The 27,884-nt window shown below is 41.4% G+C and overlaps 1 protein-coding gene across 6 annotated transcripts in view; it reads right to left on the minus strand.

Annotated features, from left to right (window-relative positions):
• The window catches only part of FSD1L (fibronectin type III and SPRY domain containing 1 like), a 73,301-nt gene extending 47,668 nt beyond the window's left edge, over positions 1-25,633 (minus strand). For 3 of the 6 annotated variants that reach the window (XM_027615060.2, XM_027615054.2, XM_027615053.2), the window contains exons 1-3: positions 25,004-25,072; positions 3,112-3,207; positions 294-425 (exon numbers count right to left, since the gene is read on the minus strand). In XM_027615060.2, the coding sequence (XP_027470861.1) occupies positions 294-425; positions 3,112-3,207; positions 25,004-25,057 (282 nt within the window). In that variant the 5' untranslated portion in view covers positions 25,058-25,072. Of the gene's footprint in view, positions 1-293; positions 426-3,111; positions 3,208-13,757; positions 13,761-20,418; positions 20,634-25,003 lie in introns of those variants that run through there. The other 3 variants (XM_027615055.2, XM_027615059.2, XM_027615058.2) reach the window with 3 other exon arrangements.
• Positions 25,634-27,884: the final 2,251 nt, after the last annotated feature.

Consider the following 27,884-nt stretch of genomic DNA (forward strand, 5'->3'; position numbering starts at 1 on the left):
GGGTATAGAGTTTCAGTTTTAAAAGATAAAAAGTTCTAGAGATCTGTTACACAAAAATGTTAACAGAGTTAACAGTACTGAACTGTACATTTAAAAATGGTTATAAGGGTAAATCTTGGGTTTTTATCACAATTAAGAAAAAAAAAGATATCTATAACCAAAACAAAGTTAATAATCATTTTTCTAGAAGATAAAAGTAGTTATTCACAGAAATTCACTGATTTTTGCTGTCAATAAATCAAGTATTAAATAGACTAAAATTATTCATATTTAAATATGTTAAATGATCTCACCTGTAACTCTTGTGACTTACGAGCTTGTTCCTGCTTGATACTGTTAATCATACTTTCTTTCACGTCATCCAAAATAGAATATAAACTATCAAATTCTTCATCTAACTCAGAAAGTATGTTAGAAGAATTTTCCTGTTTAATAAACAAAACAATGATTTTACCGAAGCTGTCAAACACTGGAAAACTGAAAGATATGCTTAGCAAAGGAGAAAACAGATTCACAGTATAAACTACCTCAGGCTAAAATCATATAAACAACAAAATTCTAGTATGTGACAAAGGCTTTAAAAACAGGTAAACCCTAGAAGCTGGCTGCTAATGCTGACAGCACTATCTCAGTTATGCTATGAGTTAAGCAGCTTTTTATGGACTAGCCCATATTCTTTTCACCTTTTGAACACTGTTTCCACAAGACAACGTGAAAGGTGGTTTTACGGTTGCCAACTTGTCCAAACCTTCAGGTTCCAAGGCAGACCCTAAGCCAGTGGTTCGTGACCCTTGTTGTGCATCAGAATCATCGATGGTGCATTTTAATAAAGTATTCCAGAGATTTTGATTCCATAACTGAAGAATAGTGTGCACATACAGGGACGGGGCTAATTTTGTGAAATCTTAAAATCTTTCAGGTTGTCTAAAACAGTGCATTTACACAAGATATACAGAACTTAAAAGACCAAGCAATTCCTTACTGGACCTAAGAGATTTATCAAACACTGAATTTTAGTGCTCAAAAGAACCTCAGAAGTCATCTACTGACTAGAATTTGTAGTCAAACTCCTAAATTTTAGGAGTTAAAATACAGAAAGGTGACTTGCCCCAAGCCACACAACTAGTTACCGGAGGTAGAATCAATAAAGTATTTCAAGCCTGCTGACTTCCCAGAGTTCCTCACTGCCTCAATTAAGCAAGATGCTGGTATTTCAACAATAACTTCAAATATGTGTGAAATCTCTAGATAAGCAATATCCATACTTGCAGCAATTATGACACAGAAGAAATTATGTTAGGCATTTTTCAATTTAGATGAATCATTCAATTCAGAGAACTGGCACTGGTTAAGAGAACTAATATGTACAATCTACTGTAATAACATAAACCAATCTTTTGCTTATAATTTTTTAAAAACACTTTATTTATCTGACAGAGAGAGATACAGTGAGAGAGGGAACACAAGCAGGGGAGTGGGAGAGGGAGACGCAGACTCTCCAGAAGAGTAGGGAGCCCGATGCGGGGCTCGATCCCAGGACCCTGGGATCATGACCTGAGCCAAAGGCAGAAGCTTAACGACTGAGCCACCCAGGTGTCCCTTTCGCTTATAATTTTTAAAAAAGCCAGACATCACCTCACTGGAGTCTTACCAAAAGTGGTGTTAATCATTTTACTAATTGACTTGCAGTGATAAAGAAATGTGCAGTCTGGTAGGCAAAGGACCTAAGTCAAATCTCACATTAACCACTTAGTAACAGTGTGACCTCGGACAAGCCACTTAAATTCCTGGACCTCAGGTTACTCATCAGTAAAAAGAGAATGGACTACTCAAACCAATGGGCACATCCTTACAATCTCTTGCCTACTACCTCTTATGCTCCCATCTCCAGGAACAAGAATGAAGCTAAATTCCCCCTCTATTTTTTTTCTGGATTCTAAGGTAGAATACTAATAATTTATTAACCAGAAAAATAGTTTGGGCTAGCTCACAGTCTCTTTTTCCAGATGTCAAATGTGATGATTCTCTTATATATAAGCCTTAGGACAACTAGCTTTGTTTATTTAAAGACACTGGATTCATAGATTCACCAAATTTTCTAGTAAAAAGTTTGGGAAAGACAGTTAAAGTGGTGAAGATCTTAATCAACTAATCAATTACAACAAATTCAGAAATAAAGGAAATACAAGGACCATAAGGTTTAACAGGCCAAGACCCAGGCAATAACCTAGGTTCAAACAAAAACCACAGAAAAGGATTTACTGTCAACAAGTATCCTATAAATCTTGTTTACTTCACCAAAAAATGACCATTAAATTCACTAAGGCATATTCATCAACATTTGATTACATACAGTATGGATTATCTCCCCAAACCTGGGGCCATTTCCTTAAGTATTCCTCCTTCTCATTAGGGCACTTTATTTTTTACTTTCTTCCAGTTCTATAAGCAGACCTCTTACCATCCACATTTTCTTTCCACTGTTTATTGTAAAAGAAATGGTTAACTTCCCAGTACTCTAAAAAATATAATTTGTTCTTAATTAGAATTACAAAAGACAAATCTACAATGGAAAGGGTCAAAAGTGAGCACTATAATATTCCCTACCAACTACTATTGCAGTCTTCTTCTTTCTTTACTATTTGACTTTCCATTGACAGTACAGAAATAGTAAGGAAAACATTTTTATTTATCTACCTTTTAAAAACCTTACTCCTTTAACATAACAATAAAAAAAAAAAAAAAAAAAAAACCTTACTCCTGAGGCGGGCGCCTGGATGGCTGTTGGTTAAGCGTCTGCCTTCGGCTCAGATCATGATCCCAGAGTCCTGGGATGCAGCCCCGCATCAGACTCCCTTCTCAGCCAGAAGTCTGCTTCTCCCTCTCCCTCTGTCCTTCCCCTCCACTTGTGCGTGCATGCTCTCTCTCAAATAAAATCTTAAAAAAAAAAAAAAAAGCTCATGGATTTAAATAAATAAAGAAAATAAAAACCTTACTCTCACCTCCTTTAATTTATAATCTAGAGTTGATGTAGTATATTTATACTTCTGATTTGGCCCAACAATCATTCATTGTGACATATTACACAAACATTTTTAAAAAGATTAATACCTGAACTCCTTTTAGTGTTTGATTTAGTGTATCAATAAAGTTCTGAATTTCGTCATTTTTATTTGCCAGGGTTGAAATGATCCTTTGTAGAGCTTCCTAGGATTAAAACAAGAAAAACACTTAGCATTATGATATTTTAATAAGAGAATTATAAACCGTAACAATTCTCTAAACAAACCATATAAGAGGAGAAAGGTAAAGCTTCTCATTGTTAAATTTCCAAAGGCCTATAATTACAAAAGATGGGGTATGTATCTGTACTGTTTTACCACCTCTTATTCCTAGGGCACAATTTAATCACCACCATACCTTTCGTACTGAAGATGATCAATATTACTTAATACTGGGTGCCTGGGTGGCTCGGTTGGTTAGGCAACTGCCTTCGGCTCGGGTCATGGTCCTGGAGTCCTGGGATCGAGTCCCACATCAGGCTCCCTGCTCAGCAGGGAGCCTGCTTCTCCCTCTGACCCTCCCCCCTCTCATGTGCTCTCTCTCTCTCTCATTCTCTCTCTCTCAAATAAATAAAATCTTTAAAAAAAGAAAAAAAAAAAACAACGGAACTCACCCAAACAGAGCAGCAAAAAGAAAAAATAATTTAAAAAAATATATTACTTAATACTAATAGTATTATTTTAGATCATAGGGCCAGGGCCAAGGAATAAAACCAAATCCTTAAATGCTGCAAAAACAAATGGAACTTTCTAATATGATATTAGGCTATAAGGAAGAAAAACAAAGAGGCAGTAAAAGTTGACATTTTATTTATTTATAAAAATAAAAAACACTTTAGAAATATGAAAGTAGATTATACACAAACAATGAATCATGGAACACTGTACCAAAAACTAATGATGTAATATATGGTGATTAACATAACAATAAAAAAAGAAATATGAAAGTAGATAATAAACTTGTAGCTAAAATTATAATATTCATTGCAATATTTACAGATTCTGTAAAACCATAATAAATAAGTAATTTTTGTAGCAAATACCTCAGACTTTTTGATAGTGCTTCCTATTTAAATAAAACACTTGGTTATTTAATCTTCCCATACTCTCTAGCTCAGTGCTGTACAATAAAATTTTCTGCTATGATGGATATATCCTATATAGGCTGTCCAAAATGGTAGTCAATAGCTATATGAAGCTAATGAGCTCTTGAAATGTAGACAGAACTGAGGAACTGAGTTTATTGTTTTTAACTTTAATTATTTTCACGTTTTAGAGTCACATGTGGGACAAGTACTGTCATATTGGACAGCATAGGTCTAGTTGTTCAGTAACTCTTAATGGGTAGTAATAGCAAAATCCATACAAGGTACTTGTATTCTCAGTAAAATTCAAATGCAAGTACTTGTACTTTATAATTTTCCCAGAAGCACAAGCCTTGTTTCTGTAAGCACTTACAAGTGTAAATATTTTAATAATGTCCTATAAGATTTTGTGATAAAGGTTCTCCTCAAAATATAATCGGACATTGATAAACAGCTATACATAAAGAGCTCAGGAAATAAACTGATAAAGGGATATTTTAATAAATGTTCATAAGGCATTAGAGTAGTAAAAAATTAAAAATAATCACAACAGTTCTCATTTAATTCTCACAAGAATCCCTGGAGATAAGGAGGTATTATCATCATCCCTGAGGCTGCCTAGGGCTCTCTGCTGTATTCACTTACCCATACTATTTCTTCCCATCCTCACCACTGGTGGTATTTTAGTTTAATAATACAATGAAATTATGCTATGAAAGAAGATTAACACCAAGAGTTAGCTGTTTATCCTGTTGGTGTTCCTCCCAGAAACAGGTGCACCAAGATCTGAATACAAAGACAACCAGCAGAGGGGCAGAATGAAGCTGGGACTTGGGGCAGGAGTGGGCATAGTTGTAGGGGCAAGAATGGTAGTACAGAGATGTAGAAAAGGAGGGCAGTGGACTTAGTCTTCCAGTTATTCATCCAAGGTAGGTTCTATATATATTTAAAAACACAACGGAAGAGTAAAAATGGTTCTGCACAATCATTAGACTGTGTAGAGTAAGCTTCAATTAAGACTGGGCTCTCTCAGTTGAGCATTTGGCTCTAGATTTCAGCTCAGGTCATGATCTTGGGGTCATGAAATCGAGCCCCGAGTCGGGCTCAGCGGGAGTCTGCTTGGGATTCTCTCTCCCCCTCTCCCTCTGCCCCCTGATTCTTGCTCTCATTGCCTGCTCTCTCTCTCTAAAATAAAGAAATCTTTAAAAAAGAAAAGAAAAAAAGAGACTAGGCTCTTTTTGGTAAACGGACTATAGCTGCCTCCCCTTTTATCCCTCCTAATGGCAGGGGTCCACATCCATATGGTACAGATGAGAAAATGGTAGTAACTGCTAGGAAGGTAAAAATTAAGCTCTGCCTCCAAAATCCATGCAGTTTACCTCTTTAGAATACTGTCTCTAAGTCTAACCAATTTGCCCATCATATGAAATATCCACACAATAAATTATATATTCTTTTAAAATTTTGGTTTGCTAAGACTCTTCATGACATAAAACTGTTAGAATTTCCATAATAGAGAATCATTGCTTGAGGTTAAGCTCTGTCCAGTGCTAAGCATACTCGTGAACTTCAAAGGAAAAATGAAGAGTCTTCTAGGAGAAATTTTATCCCATGAAAAGGAGGAGTTAGGCCCCATGAATTCAACTCAATAACTAAATTTCAATCACCAGGATATATGTGAGTTCAATAAACACTGAAGGAAATTTCACAAAAAAACTGTGAAGCACTGGTATACAAAAAAGGCAGAACTAGTTCAGAACCAAAACAAAACAACCCAAAAAACCTCCCTAGTACAAAACAGCTTTCCACTTTTATTTTTTGTCTAAATTTAGTAACAAACTCTGTATTTCGGGAATTCTGCAGCAAAAATTCTTTGGAGATAGCTAAAGCCTATTTGTCTTAGCTAGGTAACCTCTAAGCTCCAAACATTTTTTTTTTTAAAGATTTTATTTATTTATTTGAGAGAGAGAGAATGAGAGAGAGAGAGCACGAGAGGGAAGAGGGTCAGAGGGAGAAGGAGACTCCCCGCCGAGCAGGAAGCCCGATGTGGGACTCGATCCCGGGACTCCAGGATCATGACCTGAGCCGAAGGCAGTCGCTTAACCGACTGAGCCACCCAGGCGCCCCTAAGCTCCAAACATTTTAATGAGAAGCCTCCTACCATTTTAAAGCTCCCTGCTATTTACTGGGTATAGTCAAAAACATCTAAATGCTCTAATTTTTATTAAAGTTTTCAAGCTAAATCCTTTATACTTTTAAGAGTTACCTACTTACTGGGGTGCCCGGGTGGCTTAGCTGGTTAAGCGTCTGCCTTCAGCTCAGGTCATGATCCCAGGGGCCTGGGATTGAGTCCCAAGTCAGGTTCCCTGCTCTGCAGGGAGTCTGCTTCTCCCTCTGCCCCTCCCCCCACTTGTTCTCTCTCTCAAATAAATAAATCTTAAAAAAAAAAAAAAAAATTACCCACCTACTGAAAGTTACTAGACTCTGTTCTCACAGTAATGTTAGAGGGAAGAATACAGCCTTTACCAATTGCAACATTCAACAGAAATATAGTGAGGGCCAAACAGTAGCCACATCAAAAAAGTAAAACTTAAGTGAACTTAATTTTAGTATTTTACCTAACCCAACTGATTCAAAATATTATTTCAACATGTAATCAAAATTTAACAATTACCAAATTCCTTCTTTCCCTCCTTTTTGGTACTAGGTCTTCAAAATTTGATGTGTATTTTACACTTACAGTACATCTCAATTCAAATGAGTCACATTTCCAGTGCTCAATAACCAAATGGGGCTCAAAGCTACCATACTTGACATAGCTTTAGAGGCCTAAACTATCCAAACAGTCCATATGTTTCTAAGATTGGGACAGGGCAAAGAGCCTATATAGATCTGCTTAATTTGCAGTTAATAATAAACAAAAGCTTTCTGAATTTTATTCCTGGAATACCAGAATTTCTATATATGTTTGCCATATGCCAGATTCCTGAATTATAATAGCTGCATGTGAATACAAGCTAAAATGTTACAACCAAATTCCTTTACCAGAATTTCACTAATTTCTGTTTTTATTTATGTAAATATTACCTTTAGAAATGGAAAAGTAATATTATAATATTAGCACCTTTCAAAAACAAACCAAGGCATAAGCAGCTCTTTCAGGATCCCTCTAATACCATAACAAGAGAAAGCTACTCTTCTCTCCTGTAAAACTTATACTGCTCATTGGTTTTGGTTGGAAAAAACTTAAAAGTCCATGTCAAGGTTGGTATCTGACAAAAACAAAGCTGCACCTGAAGACAGCTGACATATAAGTTACACAAACTTAATCATCAGGATCCTTCGTGTATGGTACTGCTCCATACCTCCAAGATATAATACCCTGAGATTACAGTTAATCTTATGGTAAAGACTATTTAAAAAAAATCTAAAGGTAAAGACTATTCCCCTTTCATTCATTCAAAATTCTGCTAGCACCAGAAAATGAAAAATGACCTTTCTCAATTTGTATTGGCCTATGAAGTGTCATTGGCAGTATTTCTGGAAAGAAACCCTATGATCTGTGCGTTAAAGCTTTTGGAGTAATGGTATTCTATATGAATTACCTAAGGCTTTAAAAATACCATACTCCCCCGGAAAGTAGTGGGGAAGGAAAGGTCTTTAAAGGCTGATATACTATTTCAGGGAAATATCTCATTCTTTGCAGAGAAAATGCTTTAAGGTTCACATTTTACACTTCACTGGGAGTTCTAGTACACAATGAGGGTCTACCATGGAACACCTAAATAAAGGGCCCACATCCTGAGAAAAACAGCTTACCTTACTGCCAAAGTAACAAAGACTGAAGTCTGAGATTCTCAGGGTGGAGGTGTTACTCCAATCTCTAGGTAAGGAGAGCTTTGGAGCCTTTGCTGTAATATACACCACTGAGATGCTATACAAATGGACAAGCCAGCTGTAGAGGGCTTTGGAGCCTCAGCATTTAAGGTCACCTGTATTTTAACAGCTACCAAATGTATTAGAAAACATGGCTGCAGTGGTGTACCTGGGTGGCTCAGTCAGTTAAGCGTCTGTCTGCCTCCCGCTCAGGTAGTGATCTTGCTCAGCAGGGAGTCTGCTTCTCCCTCTCCCTCTGCCCTGCCCCCCCATGCTCACTCTCTCACGTGCTCTCTCTCTCAGATAAATAAATACAATCTTTTAAAAAAAGAAAAAACATGGCTGCAGAAGAAACGATCATCCAGATGACTAAGAGTCAGAACCCAAAGCAACCAATGTGACCTTGATAGCTAATATAGATGAAGTGTTGCCTCTACCCTAAGCTTTTCTAAGAAGAAAGGAAGGTATCCTGAAAGTTCTGTGAGGATAGACTGCTGAAGGGCTCCAGAAGCTCTGAAGCCACTTGCCCTTTTATCTGGAGAGAATGATCAGTTGCAAAAGACTATAATTAAGAACTCACATTTAGTATTCTCCTATAGTGGAAGTCCATCAGGAAGAGATGAGAAATAAATTATCAAGGGGACCAGGGCTTCAACCATTCTGGTCCTCACAAGAACAGGGACTGGCTAGACTAAGGGTGAAAATGGCATGAAGACAGAAAAAACTAAGGAACTTGGAGCTGAGCAGAACTAGAAAACAAACTGCAAGTAACCAAAATATTTAAGTACCACCACCAATACCAAAACTTATAAAAACTAAAGGATTAGGATTCCATGAAGTGAGTTCTGAAACTTAACTCCAGCTTGTGTATGTGCTATGCGGCTAAAGTTTTCTGTAGGTGGTAGGACTCAGAGAAGAGGTGTATACAGGGATAGTGTGTGCCTAATATATAAAAGGTATGCAGCAGGAGGCTAGCTGAATAGGTATCAAATCCAACATAATTTTGTTAAAGTGTTTTCTAAATATGGCAGGCAACATGCCAGGGCAGGATATCTATATTCAGAAACTTAGAGAAAGAGACAAAAAAGAATTAAAAGATACATAATCCTTTTTGTTTTCTACCCCACTTTATTCCTTTAGGGCCTCCACAATTAATCAATAGCTTTTATAATGGAGACACAGCAATGATAAAGAAGTTGAGGAGGAAGCACAAAGCCAAAAGCCTCAATGAATGTAATGTAAGCTCTGCATAATCGGAGCACCATTAGATACAGAGCCTCTCTTCTGAGCTCCAGACCATTTTCATCCAACTGCTTACTTGGAATCTCCACTTGGATGTCTCACAAGCAGTTCAAAACTCAACATGTCATAATGTCCCCCACTAAACCTGAGCCCTTCTCTAGTGTTCTATCTCTGCAAATGGTGGTACTAGCTGCAAAATCAGAAACTAGGCCATCATCATTACATCCTCTCCTTTCATTTGTTCTCTACGTGTAGTCACCAAGTCCTGTGGATTCTACCTCCTACATAGTTCTATAATCACTACTACTATCTTAGTACAAGTCAATATCATATCTCAACTTCTACGCCTGTAAAACTTAACTGGCTTGTGATCCATTCTTTCTCCCCAATAACCAGTTCTGTATACTGCAGCTAGAATAATATGATAGCATCACTCTTCCTGCTTAATAGTTGGTCTTCAATGGCTTTCCACTGGTCCTTGGATAAAACTGAAAATCTTTAACATGACCTGTTAACACAACCTTACATAATCTGTAAAACGCTGCATGATCTTCCCACTGCCTACCTCTCCTGCTTCAACTCACACCAGATTTCCTCTTCCTTGCTGCATTCCAGCTGCATAGCCTTATTTCTAAAATGCCTTGTTTCCCACCTGGGAACCCTCACACCTATCATCAGTTCCTCTGCCTATAAGCACTGTTCTAAAACATATACATGATGTATTGTTAAAAGAAGTTTCATCACTGGGGCACCTGGGTGGCTCAGTCGTTAAGCGTCTGCCTTCGGCTCAGGCCATGATCCCGGGGTCCTGGGATCCAGCCCCGCATCGGGCTCCCTGCTCTGCGGGAAGCCTGCTTCTCCCTCTCCCACTCCCCCTGCTTGTGTTCCCTCTCTCGCTGTGTCTCTCTCTGTCAAATAAATAAATAAATAAAATCTTAAAAAAAAAAAGTTCCATCATTAAGACAAGTTCCAAAAACGCATTTATGGAATGAGCTCAGTGTGATATATATTAGCCTCAGTTATTATAAAACCCTGATGATGAAGGAAGACATCTGCTCTGTGGGATTCTATCAATGTGAAAGGATGCCTACAAGAGTCTCAGATTTCATCTCAGACCTCAAGTCTCCCATTACCTTCCAACATAATTATATTCTGCAAGACTTCAGGTGGCCATGACTAAGGGTTCTAGGTGATATAGGTCTGAAGATATGCTTTGTCAAATACCAATTCTGCTGGATCACAGTAAAATATATAGGACATATATCTCCAAAGGAAGGTGCACAGGCAATCTCAGCCATTATCCTTTGGTCAAGAACCACAGTTACCAGGATCTCAAAAATAAAACTACTATATCAAGATTGGGCCTGTCAATTACGTGACTAGGGAAATAGGCTAAGGTAAGTGCTATGCTAACAAAAACCAAAAAAAGTAAGGGTGGGGGGAGTATACACCCCAGCCAAGCACAACTGCAATCATTCCCATGGAATGGAGCAAAAATCTAGGATGCTGGGATGTACAAGGCATGAGGTACCCTTTTCAAAGGAGCATAGCTTAATGTTATGCTTATAGTCACAATAAATCATATAAAGTAAAAGCACAATAGTCTCCAAGCAAAATAATAAATAACACTTTTATATTCTTAAGTGCCAAGCACCATTTTAAGCTCTTTACATATATTAGTTCATTTAATCCTCTCAAGAGTCCTGTGAAGTAGGATACTATTATTAGCCCCATTTTCTAATTTGGAAGCTGAGGTACAGAGAGGTTAAATGATAGTTTGCCCATGATCTCAGTGCTAAAATGTGGCAGCCTGGATTCAAATTAAGGCAGTCTGACTCCTGAGTCTGTTGTTCTTAATTATTACACTGTACTACCTAAAATAAAGATCAGAGGTACATGAAAAGAATATCTAAGGGCACCAAAAAGACTAAGATTTTACTTCAAGATTGTAAAAACTAGAACTGATCAACAAATTGTAACATGTACCACCCTGCCAGATACAAGGGCAACCCTACAGCAAGTCTATCATCTTATACATGTGAGAACATGATGACTTCCAAAATTTGAAATGGCACAGTTCTACTGGTTTTAGCTTAATATATGTGAAGATGACAAATTCAAATGTTGAGTCTTAATTCTGCTACATCCAACAAAAAACTGCCAGCTTGGGTTACTTACTTGAAAACTATCCAGCGCAACCAGCCCCTGAAATTACGGCGCAGAAACTTCCTGTTCTTAGAACCAGTGGCAGAAAACCATGATACCCAGATTTATATGCTAGTCTGAATCTGAGGACCTCAATGACCATGTGGTCATAATTAGAGAAACACTTCGACACCTGTGTTTCCCAGCAGTATCTACTCACACCAAGAGAAGATTTCTGATTCAAATTCTACATTAGTATTCCAGACCGCTGAAATACACAAATCTAGAATCACAGCAAATATCACTAGCCAATCTACCATTTAAGAGGATCAAACTATTTTTATGGTAAATTTCAGTAGTATTCACTAAGCACCTTCTATGTGCCAGGAACTGTGTTAAACTGTCAACATGGAGTATCTTTTCAATCATCACAACAGATTTTTTTTTTTTAAGATTTTATTTATTTATTTGACAGAGAGAGACATAGCAAGAGGGGAACACAAGCAGGGGGAGCAGGAGAGGGAGAAGCAGGCCTCCTGCGGAGCAGGGAGCCTGATGCAGGGCTCGATCCCAGGACCCTGGCATCGTGACCTGAGCCGAAGGCAGATGCTTAACGACTGAGCAACCCAGGTGCCCCATCACAACAGATTTTTAAAAAGTAGTATCAGTCTTTGCATTTTTATGGTTGAAGAAAAGTAAGGTTAGAGAAGTTAAGAAATTTTCTCAGATCACACAGCTATCAAGTGGCAGTCACAATTCAAATCTAGGAAGCTGCCTGTACTTTTATACCACACTAGGCTGCTTACACTGCCATGGAGTGTACAAAACAAGCATAGGGTTTCTGCAATCAGAGCAAAGGGATCAATGAAACCAGCATACAGCATTCCTGGAAAATATCCTAATGCTACCAGGAATGATGCCACTTGCATCATACCAAACTTCTCCTTTGAATTAGGTAACAAGAGTTAAATTCCAGAAAGTTCTATCCAGTTGACAAGCTAGACAACCAGAATCTCACCAGCTCCCCATAGCTCTGGCAACACAAATAAAGAGTATTTGCGCTTTTTCCGCCATCTTGGGAGTCTGTGGAGGCCTACTGGGAACAGCACTCCTATAATGCCAAATAATGTCTGGAAGGCTGTGGTCCAAGGCCATTTTTGCTGGCTATAAACGGGGTCTCCGGAACCAGAGGGAGCACACAGCTCTTCTTTTAAAATCGAAGGTGTTTATGCTCCAGATGAAACGGAATTCTATCTAGGCAAGAGATGTGCTTATGTGTACAAAGCAAAGAACAACACAGTGACTCCTGGTGGCAAACCAAACAAAACCAGAGTAATCTGGGGAAAAGTAACTCGTGCTCATGGAAACAGTGGCATGGTTCATGCCAAATTCCGAAGCAACCTTCCCGCTAAAGCCATTGGCCACAGAATCCGTGTGATGCTGTACCCCTCAAGGATTTAAATTTAATGAAAAGTAAATAAAGGTGTAGATTTGTTCTCTTGTTAAAAAAAGAAAGAGTATTTGCTCAGGGGCGCCTGGGTGGCTCAGTCATTAAGCGTCTGCCTTCGGCTCGGGTCATAATCTCAGGTCCTGGGATGGAGCCCCACATCGCATCAGGCTCCCAGCTCAGTGGGGAGTCTGCTTCTCCCTCTCTCACTCCCCCTGCTTGTGTTCCTGCTCTCATTGTCTCTCTCTCTGTGTCAAATAAATAAATAAAGTCTTTAAAAAAAAAAAAGAGGGGCACCTGGGTGGCTCAGTCGGTTAAGCGTCTGCCTTCGGCTCAGGTCATGGTCTCAGGTCCTGGGATCGAGTCCTGCATCGGGCTCCTTGCTCAGCAGGGAGTCTGCTTTTCCCTCTCCCTCTGCTACTCCCCGTTAGTGCGCACGCGCTCTCCCTCGCGTGCTCTCTCTCTCTCCCTGTGGCAAATGAATATGTAAAGTCTTAAAAAAAATTAAAATTAAAAAAAAGAGTATTTGCTCAGATGTTATGTGAAGAGCTAAAAAAGGAGAATTATATATTGCTGAGGAATTCAGGAATCTGATCATCAGAAATAGATGGTAGAAAGCCATGCCCTCTCTTAACACTACCTATTTACAGAGGCAACTGAGGTGATCCACAGAAAAAAAAAAATCTAATAAAAGGCCTGGTACGGAATTCTGCCTTTAAACCCTGAGCCCAGCTGTAAGACATCAGGACAGAAGAGGTACTCTCCGACCTAGGATTTGAAGAAATATAACAAGTGACAAGCTAAAGAAGCCTTATCCATGCGCAGTGACCGATGAATTGGTTGTTCCATTCACTGAAGTCTAGGAAGCTCATATTCAGCCAAAGAAACCAGAGGTCCCACCATCTGAGGGAGGTACAGTGAAAAGAAGATAGGGGTTAGTATAAACTAACAACCCTTCTGAAGGGCAACTTGGCAATACATACCAAAAGATTTTTAAAAGTTTAGACACATTGACTCAATAATTCCATTTCTACTAAATTTATTCTAAGTAAATAATTAAAGGTATAAGCAGAGACTTGGCTACAAAATGTTCATCTCAGTGTTATTTATAACACTAGAAGGTTGGGACCAACATAAATATACAACAAAGAGTACTGATTAAAAACCAAGCAATAGGGGCACCTGGGTGGCTCAGACAGTTAAGCGTCTGCCTTCGGCTCAGGTCATGGTCCCACAGTCCTGGGATCGAGCCCCACGTCAGGTTCTCCCTCTCCCTCTGCCTGCCGCTCCCTCTGCTTGTACTCTCTTTATACATATAATAAAAAATAAAAAATCTTAAAAAAAATTAAAACCAAGCAATACATCCAAAGAATTCTGAATTAAGTATACAATAATACACGATAAAAGATTTATATTAAGTGAAAGACAAACTATAAAGCAGTATTACCATAGCATGATACCATAGTCTTCTTAAGTTTCTATATACATTTAAAAAACTGGAATGTACTACATACAAATGTTAAAACAGGTTATCTCTGGGTGGCAGGATTATGGGTGATTTTCATTTTATTTTCATTTACCTACATTTCATATTTTCCTACAATAAGCTTGTTATTACTTATATTTATAATGTAACAAAACTACACAGGCTGGCTGTGCTAACACCTTGTTATAAATTAGCTCAAAATATAATTAGCTATCAATCAACAAGTATCAATAACTAAGACCAGATTCTATCAGAATCCTGTGGATCTGACTGCCAACTGAGAATGAGAAAGAGTGCCAAACTGAGAATGTAAAACATACAAAAAGAAAGCTGGAGATAAAATCTACCAACTTTAAAATATTGTCCACCCTAGGCTGGAGTGCATTATCTATCACCATGGCAAACATTCAGTATGTGTTTACTGCATGAATAATCCTGCTTACATCCATCGCAAAGAAGCAGTGTTAAAATTAAAATTAAAAAAAAGAAAGAGAGAGAGAGAGAAAGAAAGAAAGAAAGAAAGAAGGAAAGAAAGAAAAAGAAAGAAAGAAGAGAAAGAAAGAAGGAAAGAAAGAGAAAGAAAGATGGATGGATGAATCTGCTTCACCATCGACCTCTGAACTGTCTGGGTTGGAACTGCACCAGTGTACTTATAAATGGATTTTTTACAGTTCAGTACTGTAAATATATTTTCCTTTTCTTATAACTTTCTTAACATTTTCTTTTCTCTAGCTTACTTTATTGTGAGAATACAACATATGATCCATATACAAAATGTATGCCAAATGACTGTTTATGTTACCCATAGGCTTCCAGTTTACTATTCTAGTCAGCAGTAGGCTATTAGCAGTTGAGTTTTGGGGGAGTCAAAAATTATATGCATATTTTCAACTGTGTCGGGGGCATGTCAGCACCCCTAACCCCTGTGTTGTTCAACTGTTATTTCCAATTTTTTAAAACTGCCAAGTTCAATAAAAAATGAACATACCTGTATTTAAATATAGCGATCAAGAGTATGTCAGTATGGTCCTTTGAAGAGGGTACCTCATGCCTGTATATCCCAGATTACTTTGATCCGTTCCATGGGAATGACTGCGGTTGCATTTGGGTAGGGTATATAAAACTCTACTTGTACTTTCCTGTTCACAGCTCTACTTTAGAAAGCTAAGACCCTCCTTCAAAAAAGAAAAAGAGCCGGAGAGAGGGGACACAGACACACACACACACACACACACACACACACACACACACACACACACATATTTATACACACTAGAAAAATACTGATTTTATCACGGCATCAAGACAGACCAAATTCCAGGGTTTTATGTAAATCATGTTCTATTACTTTCTATCAACTATTTTCACTAGATTTAATTAGCTTCTTAAAAAAAAAAAAAACTACTTTACAGGGACGCCTGGATGGTTCAGTCAGTTAAGCGTCTGCCTTCAGCTCAGGTCAGGGTTCTGGGATCCAGCCCAAGGTCAGACTCCTTTCTCAACAGGGACTCTGCTTCTCCCTCTCCACCTGCCCCTGCCCCTCCCCCTGCTCCTATGCACATGCACGGGCATTCTCTCTCTCTCTCTCTCTCTCTCTCTCTCTCTCGCTTTCTCTCAAAGAAATAAGTAAAATCCTAAAAAAAAACAAACTACAGGGATTCGTTCCTATTAACATCTTAAATTTTATTTAATCATATCACCATTAAAGACAAAGGATTCAGGAAAGAAGGGTGGTAATGAATAAAGCTTGGGCTGTGAAGAAAGACGGGGCTTAAATCCACACTATCACTTGCTAGTGTGCAACCCTGAAGAAGTCTGTTGGCCTCTGAGTTTGGTTTTCCATATAGATGTGCAACTGGAATAAGAGCTATCATGAAGGTTTAAAGCAATCTAACACAATACTGGATGCAGAACAATACTCATCAAGGGCCCTTGAACAACACAGGGGTTAGGGGTGCTGACTTCGTATTTCTTTAGGAAATACTATTTTTTGGACTGAGAAGAAGTAATTTTGGAACATGAAAATGGTTGGTTTTCTGGATATGGTGGAGGTCTCTGAATTGCTAAGGTACAATATGAAGGAAAAGAAGAGCAAATACCAGGGTAGAGGAGGAAACTGGGATAAGGAAGCCATGTGTACTTGCTACTTGCTACAGCTTGTCATGCTTTAAAACTCCCCCTATTCTGGGTGCCTGGGTGGCTCAGTCGTTGAGCGTCTCCCTTCGGCTGGGGTCATGATCCCAGGGTCCTGGGATGGAGCCCCGCATCGAGCCCCGCATTAGGCTCCCTGCTCCGCAGGAAGGCCTGCTTCTCCCTCTCCCACTCCCCCTGCTTGGGTTCCCTCTCTTGCTGTGTCTCTCTGTCAAATAAATTAATAAAATCTTGAAGAAAAAAATTAAAAAATACAAAATAAAACTCCCCCTACTCGGTTCAATCTCCTCAGTCTACATTTGTCCGTCAACCCTCACCGGTCACTACCACTTTCCAAGTACAAAGTAAAGAATATGCTGGGGGGGGGCGGGGGCGGGGAGTGGGAGAAACCAAACAATTTACAATGTATGCTCTTGGCAACATCTCCCCCTTCCTCTCCACCTTTATTATCCTACAGCATGTACCTTTCCTAGAAACAGCAACCCCTATGAACACAAATGATCTCCTGTGCAAAACCGTAAACTATCAAATTCTAAGGGCCAAGATTCTAGAAAGGTGTAAATGTCTGTTGTTTCATTGGTTTCCTCGAACATAAGCATTTAATCGGGTACAGAAACCTTTGGGATTTTATCTTAAAACCACTTAAGGACATAATCAAAAGGTTTGAGTATCAAACAAAGCCACCTATCCATAACACATCCTGTTTGCAAAAGTGTCCCAGAAACTCGATATAAACAAAATCCTTCTGTTTATTTCTAGGAGATAATACTGTGGTTTTCTGTATCCAACAGTATGCCTGACATACCCAAGGCAATTATGTTTTCTTCCTCTACTCAAACAGAGCATCTGTTGCTAACACAACACTGAAGTCCAAGTTATTTTCACAGACAAAAAAGCAGCTGGTCAAGCTAATCCATCTGCTGACTAGCCACCATCAAGCTTCTGTAAGACTGTCTAGTTAACTTAACCCCTATTGTCAGATTGCATGAGTCAGAACTCCCAATCCTCTTTCAATTAGGATTTAACAACTCTTCTTTGACACCACCATTTGAAATCACTTATTACAGATATAAGGACACAAAACATATTTTAAAACTTAAGGACAAAGGTTAAAAATGGTAGATTGGATTAGAAAAATAGTTATACAAATTATCAACAAAAGGAGAAAGTTATTTTGAAGTTGGGATTATGAAATTCATAACAACAGCCAACAGTACTTAATGTGTGCTAGGCACCAAGGATTTTTAAAAATTAACATGATCCTCACAATAACCCTTTGAGGTAAGTACAATTGTTATCTCTATTCTATAGACGAGAAAATAGAGACACACAGCAAATTACCCAAGCTCATTCAGCTCATAGTTGGTAGAAAGACTGGAGACCTGGCTCCAAAGCCATCCTCTTTAGAATTTAAAGCTCAAATCCCAATGCCTTACTAACAGGTGTATATTCAAGCCATCCTCACCATTTGCCACTTGCAGTACATTACCATTTTCCTTACAATGACTAAAGTACCATCCCTCCAACTATTTTCATTATAACTTTTTATTTTATTTTTATTTTATCTATTTATTTGAGAGAATGTGTGTGAGAGAGAGAGCATAAGAGAGAGCAAGAGCACAAGCGGGGGGAGAGGGGTAGAGGGCAAAGGAGATTCTCCCCAGAGTAGGGAGCCGGATACGGGGCTCAATCCCAGGACTCTGGGATCACGACCTGAGCCAAAGGTAGACACTTAACCAACTGAGCCACCCAGGCGCGGTCATTGTAACATTTTATAACAAGGAAGAAAAATCATGCCAGGGGTGTACTACTTAAAGAGAAATACAGAATTCATTATTAGTTGAGGTATATAATTGATTCTGCAGTAATTCATGAGAAAAAGATGCTAAAATTCATAGCAATAAATTGGTTATAAGCATTAACACCAGATACTTGTTTTAAGATATAGAAGAAAATAGTTTTTTATTAGAAATATTATTTGAGGGGCGCCTGGGTGGCCCAATCATTAAGCGTCTGCCTTCGGCTCAGGTCACGATCCCAGAGTCCTGGGATCGAGCCCCGCATCGGGCTTCCTGCTCCGTGGGGAGCCTGCTTCTCCCTCTCCCCCTGCTTGTGTTCCCTCTCACTGTGTCTCTCTCTGTCAAATAAATGAATAAAATCTTAAAAAAAAAAAATTTGATACCAACAAACGAAATGAAGTTCAACACATTTTCTAACATCAAGAAGTTGATTTTCAAAGTTATCACAAAGAACACCTAATTCTTTGCTACCTCTGGGGAAACTGCTCATGGTGCTTGTAGCTACTCAAGAACACCGTTTGGAATGAGACCAAATAAGTTCAGATCTTAGTCTTATGGCTAGTGGTAGGACCTTGCAGGAGCCACAAATTCCAAGTCTTGAGTCCTTATTGAAGTGAGGGATAATGCATGCCCTGGCAAAATAAGATGATCCATATTAAAATACTCTTTAAAATTATATTTTACAACACAAAGAGTATTTTATTTTAGTACTTTCTTTGTAAACTGTAAAACACTTTGTTTTCATAATGAATTATTTTACCTGATTTTTACAGTAACTCTATATTCTTATTTCCACTGCATAAATGAGGAAATAGATTAATCACAGTTAAGTGATTTGCTCCATATCACAGAGCCAGTAAGTAGCAGCATGGAACCCAAGTCTCTGCCCTTCCACTTGCCAGGAACTAACATCCATTCAGCTATCATATGACTTTTACCTGAAAAGTTAAATAAGCTGTGAAATGTTTTACCAATTTAGGCAGAAATGTTTTAAACATATATATACTCAAAATAGACAAAATGTAATTTTTTACATATGTCTAATAGTAACGGAAATGAAAATTGAGTATACCCAATTGAGTTTCAAGATGCGTGCAATTAAATCATATGCACTTTAATAAAATACTGTAATAGTCAATGCTTAACACATCACTACACGATTTTCCCGTGTCCCCAGTGCTCCTTGAGGAGGTGAACATTGTTCTAATAAATTTTTCCAGTGCTTTCCATCTAATAATAGAAAATAATGGCCTCTTGAATATGCCCTTGTTTTTCCCTGCTACATTATTAATTACACTTGTGTTCGCCTCCTATACTATACTATACTTCAATTACTATCTAACAAAGAGAACAGGGGTGGTTGATTTCCATACAGGGATTATGACTGAATATTAATAACTCTAATTGTATTCAAAACATTGGCTATGTTGTCGAAACATTTTTTTTCCTTAATTGAAATTACTAGTTGTGTATATCCTCTCTTTATCTTGTTCGGAAAGTATACAACAGGCCACAACAACCGTTAAGGTAACTGTGACTAGCAACAAACCGCTCGAAGAGGGTGGGACTGCTGTCTCTTCTCCCAGTTCAACTAACACGAAACACCAGACCTGCTTCCGAACCGGTCACGAGGCGGGTGGGAGCGGGGGGCGCGGAGATTTGGTTCCTGACCTAAAGCAGTATGTACTGGGCCAAAAAAGAAGGCTGAGTCGAGGAAGGAGCATCAGCTTCGGCGTCAGCAGGTAGACCCCGTGCGCCTCGGTTTCTGCTAAGGAGAGATAAACCCGCGCTCGCATGCGGGGAAGCTCGAGAATCAAAGGGGGCCTACAGCGCTGCAGAAAATGACTGAGAAATGGGGACAGCTCCCTTCTTCCCCTCAGGAGCCAGGGCCCAGGGCCAAAGGCCAGCTTGGGTCACCGGGCGCGGTCCCGCAGCCTGGCGGGCGCCGCTTTGCTCTCACGGGGAAAGGAGCGGAGGTTGGGGGGACCCGACAGCCTCGCCCTCCGCCGCCGCCGCAGCCCGCCTGGCCCGGCCAGCCCCGCTCGCCCACCGCCCACCCGGCCCCGGGCGCCCCGCCCACCCTCCCCCCAACCTCGGCGGCCCCGCGCCTCCTTCCCCCACTTACTTTCTGGGAGTCCATGGCCAGGGACTAGGTGCGTTGGGCCCGAAACCGCGTCGAAAAATAGTGCGGCGAGGCGGACGGAAGTCGGGCGCGCCAACACCGTCCCCGAGGCCACCACTCTTCTCCACCGCCAGCTCAGGCTCAACCTCAGCCTCAGCCTCAGCCTGCACCGGCGCCGCCCGGCCCCGCCCGGTCCGCGCCCAGCCCGCGCGCGCGCGCCGTCGTCGCGCCGCGGTTGCCAGGGTGAAAGGGCGGCCCGCAGAAGGGAGGGCGTCCGGAGCGCCCTGCGCATGCGCGCTGCCGCGGGACGGGCTGGGGCGGAGGGTGTCCGTTGCTGGGCGGGAGGGGCAGAAACCAGGGAGTGCTCGCCCCTTAGTGCAGCGGGTTCATTGACTGAAGCTTTCCTTCCTTCCCGCATCATTTTTCCTCCAGCACACGCTATCGCTGCAGGCCTTGGAATGGACCACTGGGCATCCAGCAGCCGGGCCCGTGGGGAGGGCAGGGGAAGGAAAGCTCTGACCCTTGAGATAGATCAGCCGCTTCTCCATCCTGCACGCATCTAAAGCACCCCTGACACTGGCTGCCCAGGAGCAGCCAGGCTAGACCAGGCCCACTGTCCGGTGAAAAGGAAAGGGCTGGGGTAGAGAATGCAGTGGAAGCACGGGAAAGGCCTGTAGGGACGTGGCAGAAACATGGGTAGACGGTGGAGCCTAGTAGACCTTTCCCAGAGAGCCCTCGTGGGTATCATGCTGTGATTCTGAGCAAGTCACTCTCCCTGGGCCTATTTCATCTTCCTTAAAATAAGAGCGATAATGCTGACTTTGCAGAGCGTTGTGAGGATAAAATAACGGATTTGAAGTGCCCAGTACATAGTTAATGACCAGTAAATTATTGTTGTTGGTGGGGAGCTAGAACCTGCTCAGCCTGGCCTGAAGGGACCATCCAGACTGTAGAAAGCTAGGGGAGGTGGGCTTGAAAATGTTCTTCCCCAAGCAGAAAGGCCTTAATCCTCCATTTCGATGACTCTGGAGAGGCTCAGAAAAGTTCCAACCAGGCAATCACCCATGATGAATGAACAGAAGGGAAATATAAATTGAGTACCTATTAGGTACTAGTTCTCTGAACTGAGAATTCAGCAGTGACTGGGCCCTGCTTTTAGCTGCAGAGCTTACAGTCTAGTATAGGAGGCAGAAAGAAAAAGTGTATGTGTGTATATATGTATATATATATATATATATATATATAGTTAATAAATGTAAATATACACCGTGGTTAGGGACACTATAAAGTATATATATTTATTAACATATATGTATACAAATATACATATATATTTATATGGCAGTTAGAGGCACTATAAAGAAAAATTACATGGGGTAAATGGACTCAGAGAATTGTGAGGGCTCCATTTTCCATAAGAAGGTCAGGGAAAGCCTCCGAAGAGACCTGAGGGAAGTGAGAGAATGAGCCATACAAAGATCTGGGGAAGAGCATTCTAGATAGAAGGAACAACAAATACAAAGGCCCTGAGAGGGCATGAGCTCTATTTAAGAAGTCAGCATTTATCCTACAAGGCTAGAATTTGTCTCCATACTGTGACTTCCAGGAGGGTCGAAATTTCTTTTCCTCGTACCTGTATCCGCAGCACAGGGCCTGCCATCTAGTATGCACTCAATAAATCCTTTTTTTACTGGACAGACATGTACAAGAAACAGGACGAAGGGCACAAAAGGGAAAACGGGGACTTGACTCAACCTAGGTGGACAGTGTTTGTAGGCAGGGCCCAGGGAGGGCTTATGTGCACAGTTTTGCTCCCACAGCTGAAAGGAGTAATGGCATGCAAACTTGCAGAGAGATGCTCCATCTCTTGGTATCAAGGGAAAGGAACCTCCTATCCAAGCCACCCCGATTCCATGAGAAGCAATGGGCAGCCAAGCAGCCAGCCTCTAGTGCAGGGCTGCAAGCATGAAGGCCCTTCTCTGCACTGTGTACTCACTGCAGCTGAGTCAGTTTCCCGTGAGGGAGAAAGGCAGCCTAGGGATGGCAGAACATTAGAGGTCAAACTGCAGGACTGTGAGCGCCCTAGCCCTGTCCCTGCCTTCTGCTGTGGGACACATCATTAAGGGCCAGAAACAGCATTTAGTGCTGTCCCCAGTTCTCTTGCTGCAAGGACTTTACTTCAGAGAGCAACCCCTGGCCACTTTATGACTGATCGGTATAACCACAGGAGGAGACAGAAGAAGGCTTTGGAGACAGCAAGTCGCTGCTGAAATGTGATCGCCAGAATACTGTCACAGGTCACATCCCAAGAGTTCACTCCTGGCTCCTTGCCTCCTCACTCCTCTAGTTCTTTCCCAGCAGCCCAGCCAGGAGCCTGCAGCTTTGGACAAGAGCTCTGCCCCTTTTGACTTCTGCCTTTGCCAGATCTCTTTTCTTCAGGCATACTGACTTCCCTTCCCAGCTCACTCAGGCCTTCTGCTTGCCCTTGTTCCTGTCTCTTCTGGCTGTGACTTCTGTATTCCCCTGCCTATCCAGGCTCTCTGGCAGCAGTACTCACCTGGCTGGGCACTCAGTCTGCACCCCCAACCCATTCCCACTGCTTTTGGCCTATGGGCAAGTCCTTTGCCTTTTCTGTACTTACCTTTTCACAGCCAAGTCAATTTGGAAATTTTCAAAAGTAGCTTTACTAATACAGTAAAGCCACTGTTCTCAAATGTAATCCCCAGACCAGCTGCATCAGCACCATCTGGGAACTTGTTAGGAGGGCAAATTCTCAACCTTCATCCCCAGACTAACGAAATCAGAAACTTTGGCATGAGGGTCCAGAGAATCTGTGTTTTAACAAGTCCTCAGGTGACTGATGCCACTAAAGCTTGAGAACCACTGAACCAAGAGAAAGCAAATTATTAAAAGAAAAAAAAAAGAAAGAAAGAAAAAAGAAAAGAAAAGGAGAAGCAACTACAGGGGCATAAAAACAGATGATGTTCTAACCCTTAGGTTTCTATTTCTGAGATAGCATATCTAGTCATAGGTATTTATTTTGTTGAGGTTCCTGGGCCTCCAGGAATGCCTCTCTGAGGAAACATCAAGTTAGAATAACCTCAGGATTGGCACTGCTGATGTGAAGAGTCTGGCAAAATAATCTCTTCCAGAACCAGGTTCTCTGTCCTCTCTTGCCAGGAGTCACCCCTGCACCCTGAGTACCCTCATAAATTCTGGGATTCTCCCATCTCTTAGGAGGGAAAGTTCCTTTCCTTAAGTGTTGCCAACAGTGTTCCCCTTTGGGAGTCAGCATAGGGCCACGGGCCTGGAGTCAACAGTCTGAATTTAAAAACTGACACCAACGCCTACCAGCTGCGTAACCTTCAGTGGGTCTCTTCACCTAGATAAGCCTCAATTTCCTCATCTGTAACAGTGATCATAATAGTAGTCATTCCCAGTTACAGTTGTTGTGAGGATTAAGGAGATTACATATGCAAAGCACCGAGTTTAGTACACATTTAACCAATGATAGCTGTTACTATTATTACTCCCTTGTACATCATATCCTTCTGTATCACCCTTGATGGCTTTCTTCCCCTCTTGGTCTTTGAGGCCTTAGAAGTCCTATTCTCACCCCTAACTCCCATTTTCATTGTTATCCCGGCTTTTCTGAAGCATAAGCTCTGGCCAGATGCTGCTCTTTGTTGAAGCCCCAAATCTCCACCTGTTTCTCCCTGTTAATATCTGGCCTGAATCTTAGCATACACCACCTAACCCAGGAAAACCCTGAGTGTCTCTGAGCCTCAGTTTCTTCAGTTGTGAAAGAGGCATCATAACAGTACCACCTACAGGGTTTTTGAGTGGATGAAATGAGATAATTCATGTTAAGTGTTTAGCAGCACCTGTCATGTAGTAACTATTCATAAAATATTAGCAACCCTCTCTTCCCAATCACAGAAACCTAATTCTTCTTTTTCCCTGCCTCCTTCTGACTAAAACAAACTCAACCAAAAAGTCCTGGCACCCCCTTGAACTCCGAGTACTAATTTCTGATCCTAGGAACTCCTTGTAGACATTTAAGCTCTCCTAGGAGGGAAAGGATGACTCTGCTCTGCTGTGAGCTGGTGGTGGTCTAGCTCCATACTTGGCGAGCTCCAAGCAAAGTGGGGAGCCATCGATGCACACAAACACAACAAAGGGCCTGGGAACCGTGTAAGAAGGGACACAGTTAAAAGCGCCTGTGAGTATTTAGCCTGGAAAGGAAAATTTTCTCATGTCAGAGAGGACATGATCATTTGCTTCAAATCTCTCTAGGGCAGGTGACTTGTTCTCCAGCATCCCACCGATCGAATTAGACCCAATTAGTGCCTTTCCAGTCAACAGAAAGTCCAACTTTCTAACGGCCATACAGAGCTGGCAAGGACCTTGGTGGCAGGTCCCAGGCATGTGCTTGGCAGAGCTTTCCTAGGGGGGACCAGGCAGTGGAAGGGGAGATGGCAGAGATAACTTTTAACATCTTCCTGAACCCTGAGGTTCTGTCATTCTGCAAATTAGAAGCCAATGACTATTCATTCCCTTTCTGACTCAGCTTTGCAATTGTACTCACCTCTGGAATGTGCTCTTTATCTCTTCTCCCCACCCCCACTCCCTTATGCTCCATTGCAAGAGGCCCCTCTCCCTCCTGGGACAGGGCAGGAGGGGGCAGTTAACTAAAGGGAAGCCATTATGATGTTGCTGTGTCACAATACCTGCTCCGTGTGTGATGGCTTGTTTTCTGCTAGGCACTGGAGACACCGAGATAAGTGAAGTCTGGGAGACACAGGTGTTTCCATCACAGCCTGCCTTGGCTCCCGAAATGCCTCTGGACACATCTTGTTCAGAGAATGACCAAGCACAAAGTCCACCCTCCACCGCACCCCCTGCCAGAGTGACAGGCTCACTGTTCCTAGTGAGAACATTACTCAGCAGCCCCTCTCCCTCTGCATATACTTTGAGAACGGTGTGGATCAAAATGAGACTGAGTGATTGAGACTCGGGAGATAAAGGGCCCTAGTGAATTGACCACGGGCTGAGCACCCAGATTCTGATGCCAGACTGAATTCAAATGCCAAGTCTACCACTTACCAGCTGTGTGGCCTTCGGCGATTGGGTAACCTCTTTGTACCTCAGTGGTCTTATTTGTAAAATGAGAGTATTAATAATACCCAGCTGAAAGGTTGTAATGAAGATAAATGACAGGGTAAGTAAAGTGCTTACCTAGAATAATGCCCGATTTATGGAAAGTACATAATATATGGTACCTATCAATTATTTATTTTTATTTTTATGTTTTGAGAGAGAGCATGAGGGGGGGCGAGGCGTGGGGCGGGCAGAGGGAGAAGGAGAGAGATAATGTTAAGCAGACTCCATGCCCAGCACGGAGCCCACGGAGGGGCTCGATCTCACGACCCTGAGATCATGACCTGAGCTGAAGTCAAGAGTCAGTCACTTAACCTCCTGAGCCACCCAGGTGCCCTATCAATTATTATTTTCTAAAATAAACCATTCTCCTGAGCACAGCACCAGGAAATAATGGTGTCTGTGAGCCTTTGATACTGCAGTGCTGTTGTTGTCAGGTTCAGATGGTGCCATGTCAGCACTTCTTAGGGAAATAAGGCTCTTGAAATCCATCTCTCATTCTGCAGGGCTTTTCCCTAGCAATAGGAGCTTGAAGAGGGAAGGTGACAGAACCGAAGCTGGAAGGGGGAACTTAAGACAGCAACAGGAAGGGAAGATAGGACCCTCTCCAAGCCAAGGAAACAGCCTGCGCAAAGGTGGGAACCGCAAAGAACAACTCTGGGGAATGGAGATAGGAGATGAAATGAATGGAAATAGGAGCCCTCAATGCCCCAATATCAGAGAAGTATTAAGAAAACATTGGAACAGCGGCGCCTGGGTGGCTCAGTCGGTTGAGCGTCTGCCTTTGGCGTGGGTGGTGATCCCAGAGTCCTGGGATGGAGCCCCACATAGGGCTCCTTGCTTGGCGGGAGGCTTGCTTCTCCCTCTCATACTCCCTCTGCTTGTGTTCCCTCTCTCGGTCTGTCTCTCTCTGTCAAATAAATAAATAAAATCTTAAAAAAAAAAAAGAAAAAACATTGGAACATACAAGTGATGGAATATTCTGCAGCATGAAAAATTATCTTTATGAAAAATACATAGCAATGTGGGAAGAAGCTTATATTACAATTTAAAAACAAAACAAAAATTTTAGCCAGTTTTTTCAAAATTTAAATGGATAATGTCTACTGTAGGAAAGTAAATAACACATTTATAAATTTTTCTTTTGTTTTTAAGTTTTAACTTAGGTGCAGTGACATCATATATGAAAGCTCAGCCTGGTTTCCTGTTATCAAAACTTTTATTAAAGAAAAAAAAGAAGGGGCGCCTGGGTGGCTCAGTCATTAAGCGTCTGCCTCCGGCTCAGGTCACGATCCCAGGGTCCTGGGATCGAGCCCCGCGTCTGGCTCCCTGCTCCGCGGGAAGCCTGCTTCTCCCTCTCCCACTCCCCCTGCTTGTGTTCCCTCTCTCGCTGTCTCTCTCTCTCTGTCAAATAAATAAATAAAATCTTTTAAAAAAAACTTTTATATGTTTACTTTTCTACTTATACAAGAGTGAATCAGGGGCATCTGGGTGGCTCAGTAGGTTAAGCATCAAGCCCTTGATTTCAGCTCCAGTCACGATCTCAGGGTAGTGACATCAAGCCCCTCATTGGTCCACGTGCTAAGCGTGGAGCCTGCTTACGATTCTTTCTCTCCCTCTCTCACTGCCGCTCCACCCCCCCCACCCCAACACGCTCTCTCTCTCTTAAAGAAAAAAATAGTGAATCAAAGGGTGGGGGGGATGGGTGAAATAGGTGATGGGGGTTAAGAGCACATTTATCATGATGAGTACTGACTAATGCATACAATTGTTGAATCACTATATTGTACACCTGAAGCTAATGTAACACTGTATGGTAACTATACTGGAATTAACATTAAAAAAAAAAAACTAAAAAAAATGAATCAAGGACAAATTGGCTTTGAGATATAAATTCAAATTTGGCATGACTTCCTCATGATTTAAAAAAAAAAAAAGGCAGGGTGTGGAAAGAGATTAGCAGGGGTCAGATTGTTATGGTCTCTAAATTCCAGGCTGGGGTGTTAGGATTTGAGCATGTTGTAAGTGGGAAGCCACTTACAGGTTCATGAGCAAAGGGTTATTTTAGGAAACTTGATTTGGCAGGAGAAATAGGAAGGACGTGAGGGATAAGTCTGGGGACCCAGAGGCCCAGACGTCTCCCTTCTAAGTCCCTGTCCCTTAACCTTCCGGGGTTAGATCCCCAAACCCTCCCTCCCGCCCATCCTGACTCTGCCACCACCACCGCCATTAGAATATAGTGATTATCTCAGCATTACAAATCTTTAAGTAGTTTTTCAGTCCAATGGAAAAAATACTAACTTGGCTTT

This window comes from Zalophus californianus, chromosome 13 (assembly GCF_009762305.2).
Source record: "Zalophus californianus isolate mZalCal1 chromosome 13, mZalCal1.pri.v2, whole genome shotgun sequence".
Lineage (NCBI taxonomy): Eukaryota > Metazoa > Chordata > Mammalia > Carnivora > Otariidae > Zalophus > Zalophus californianus.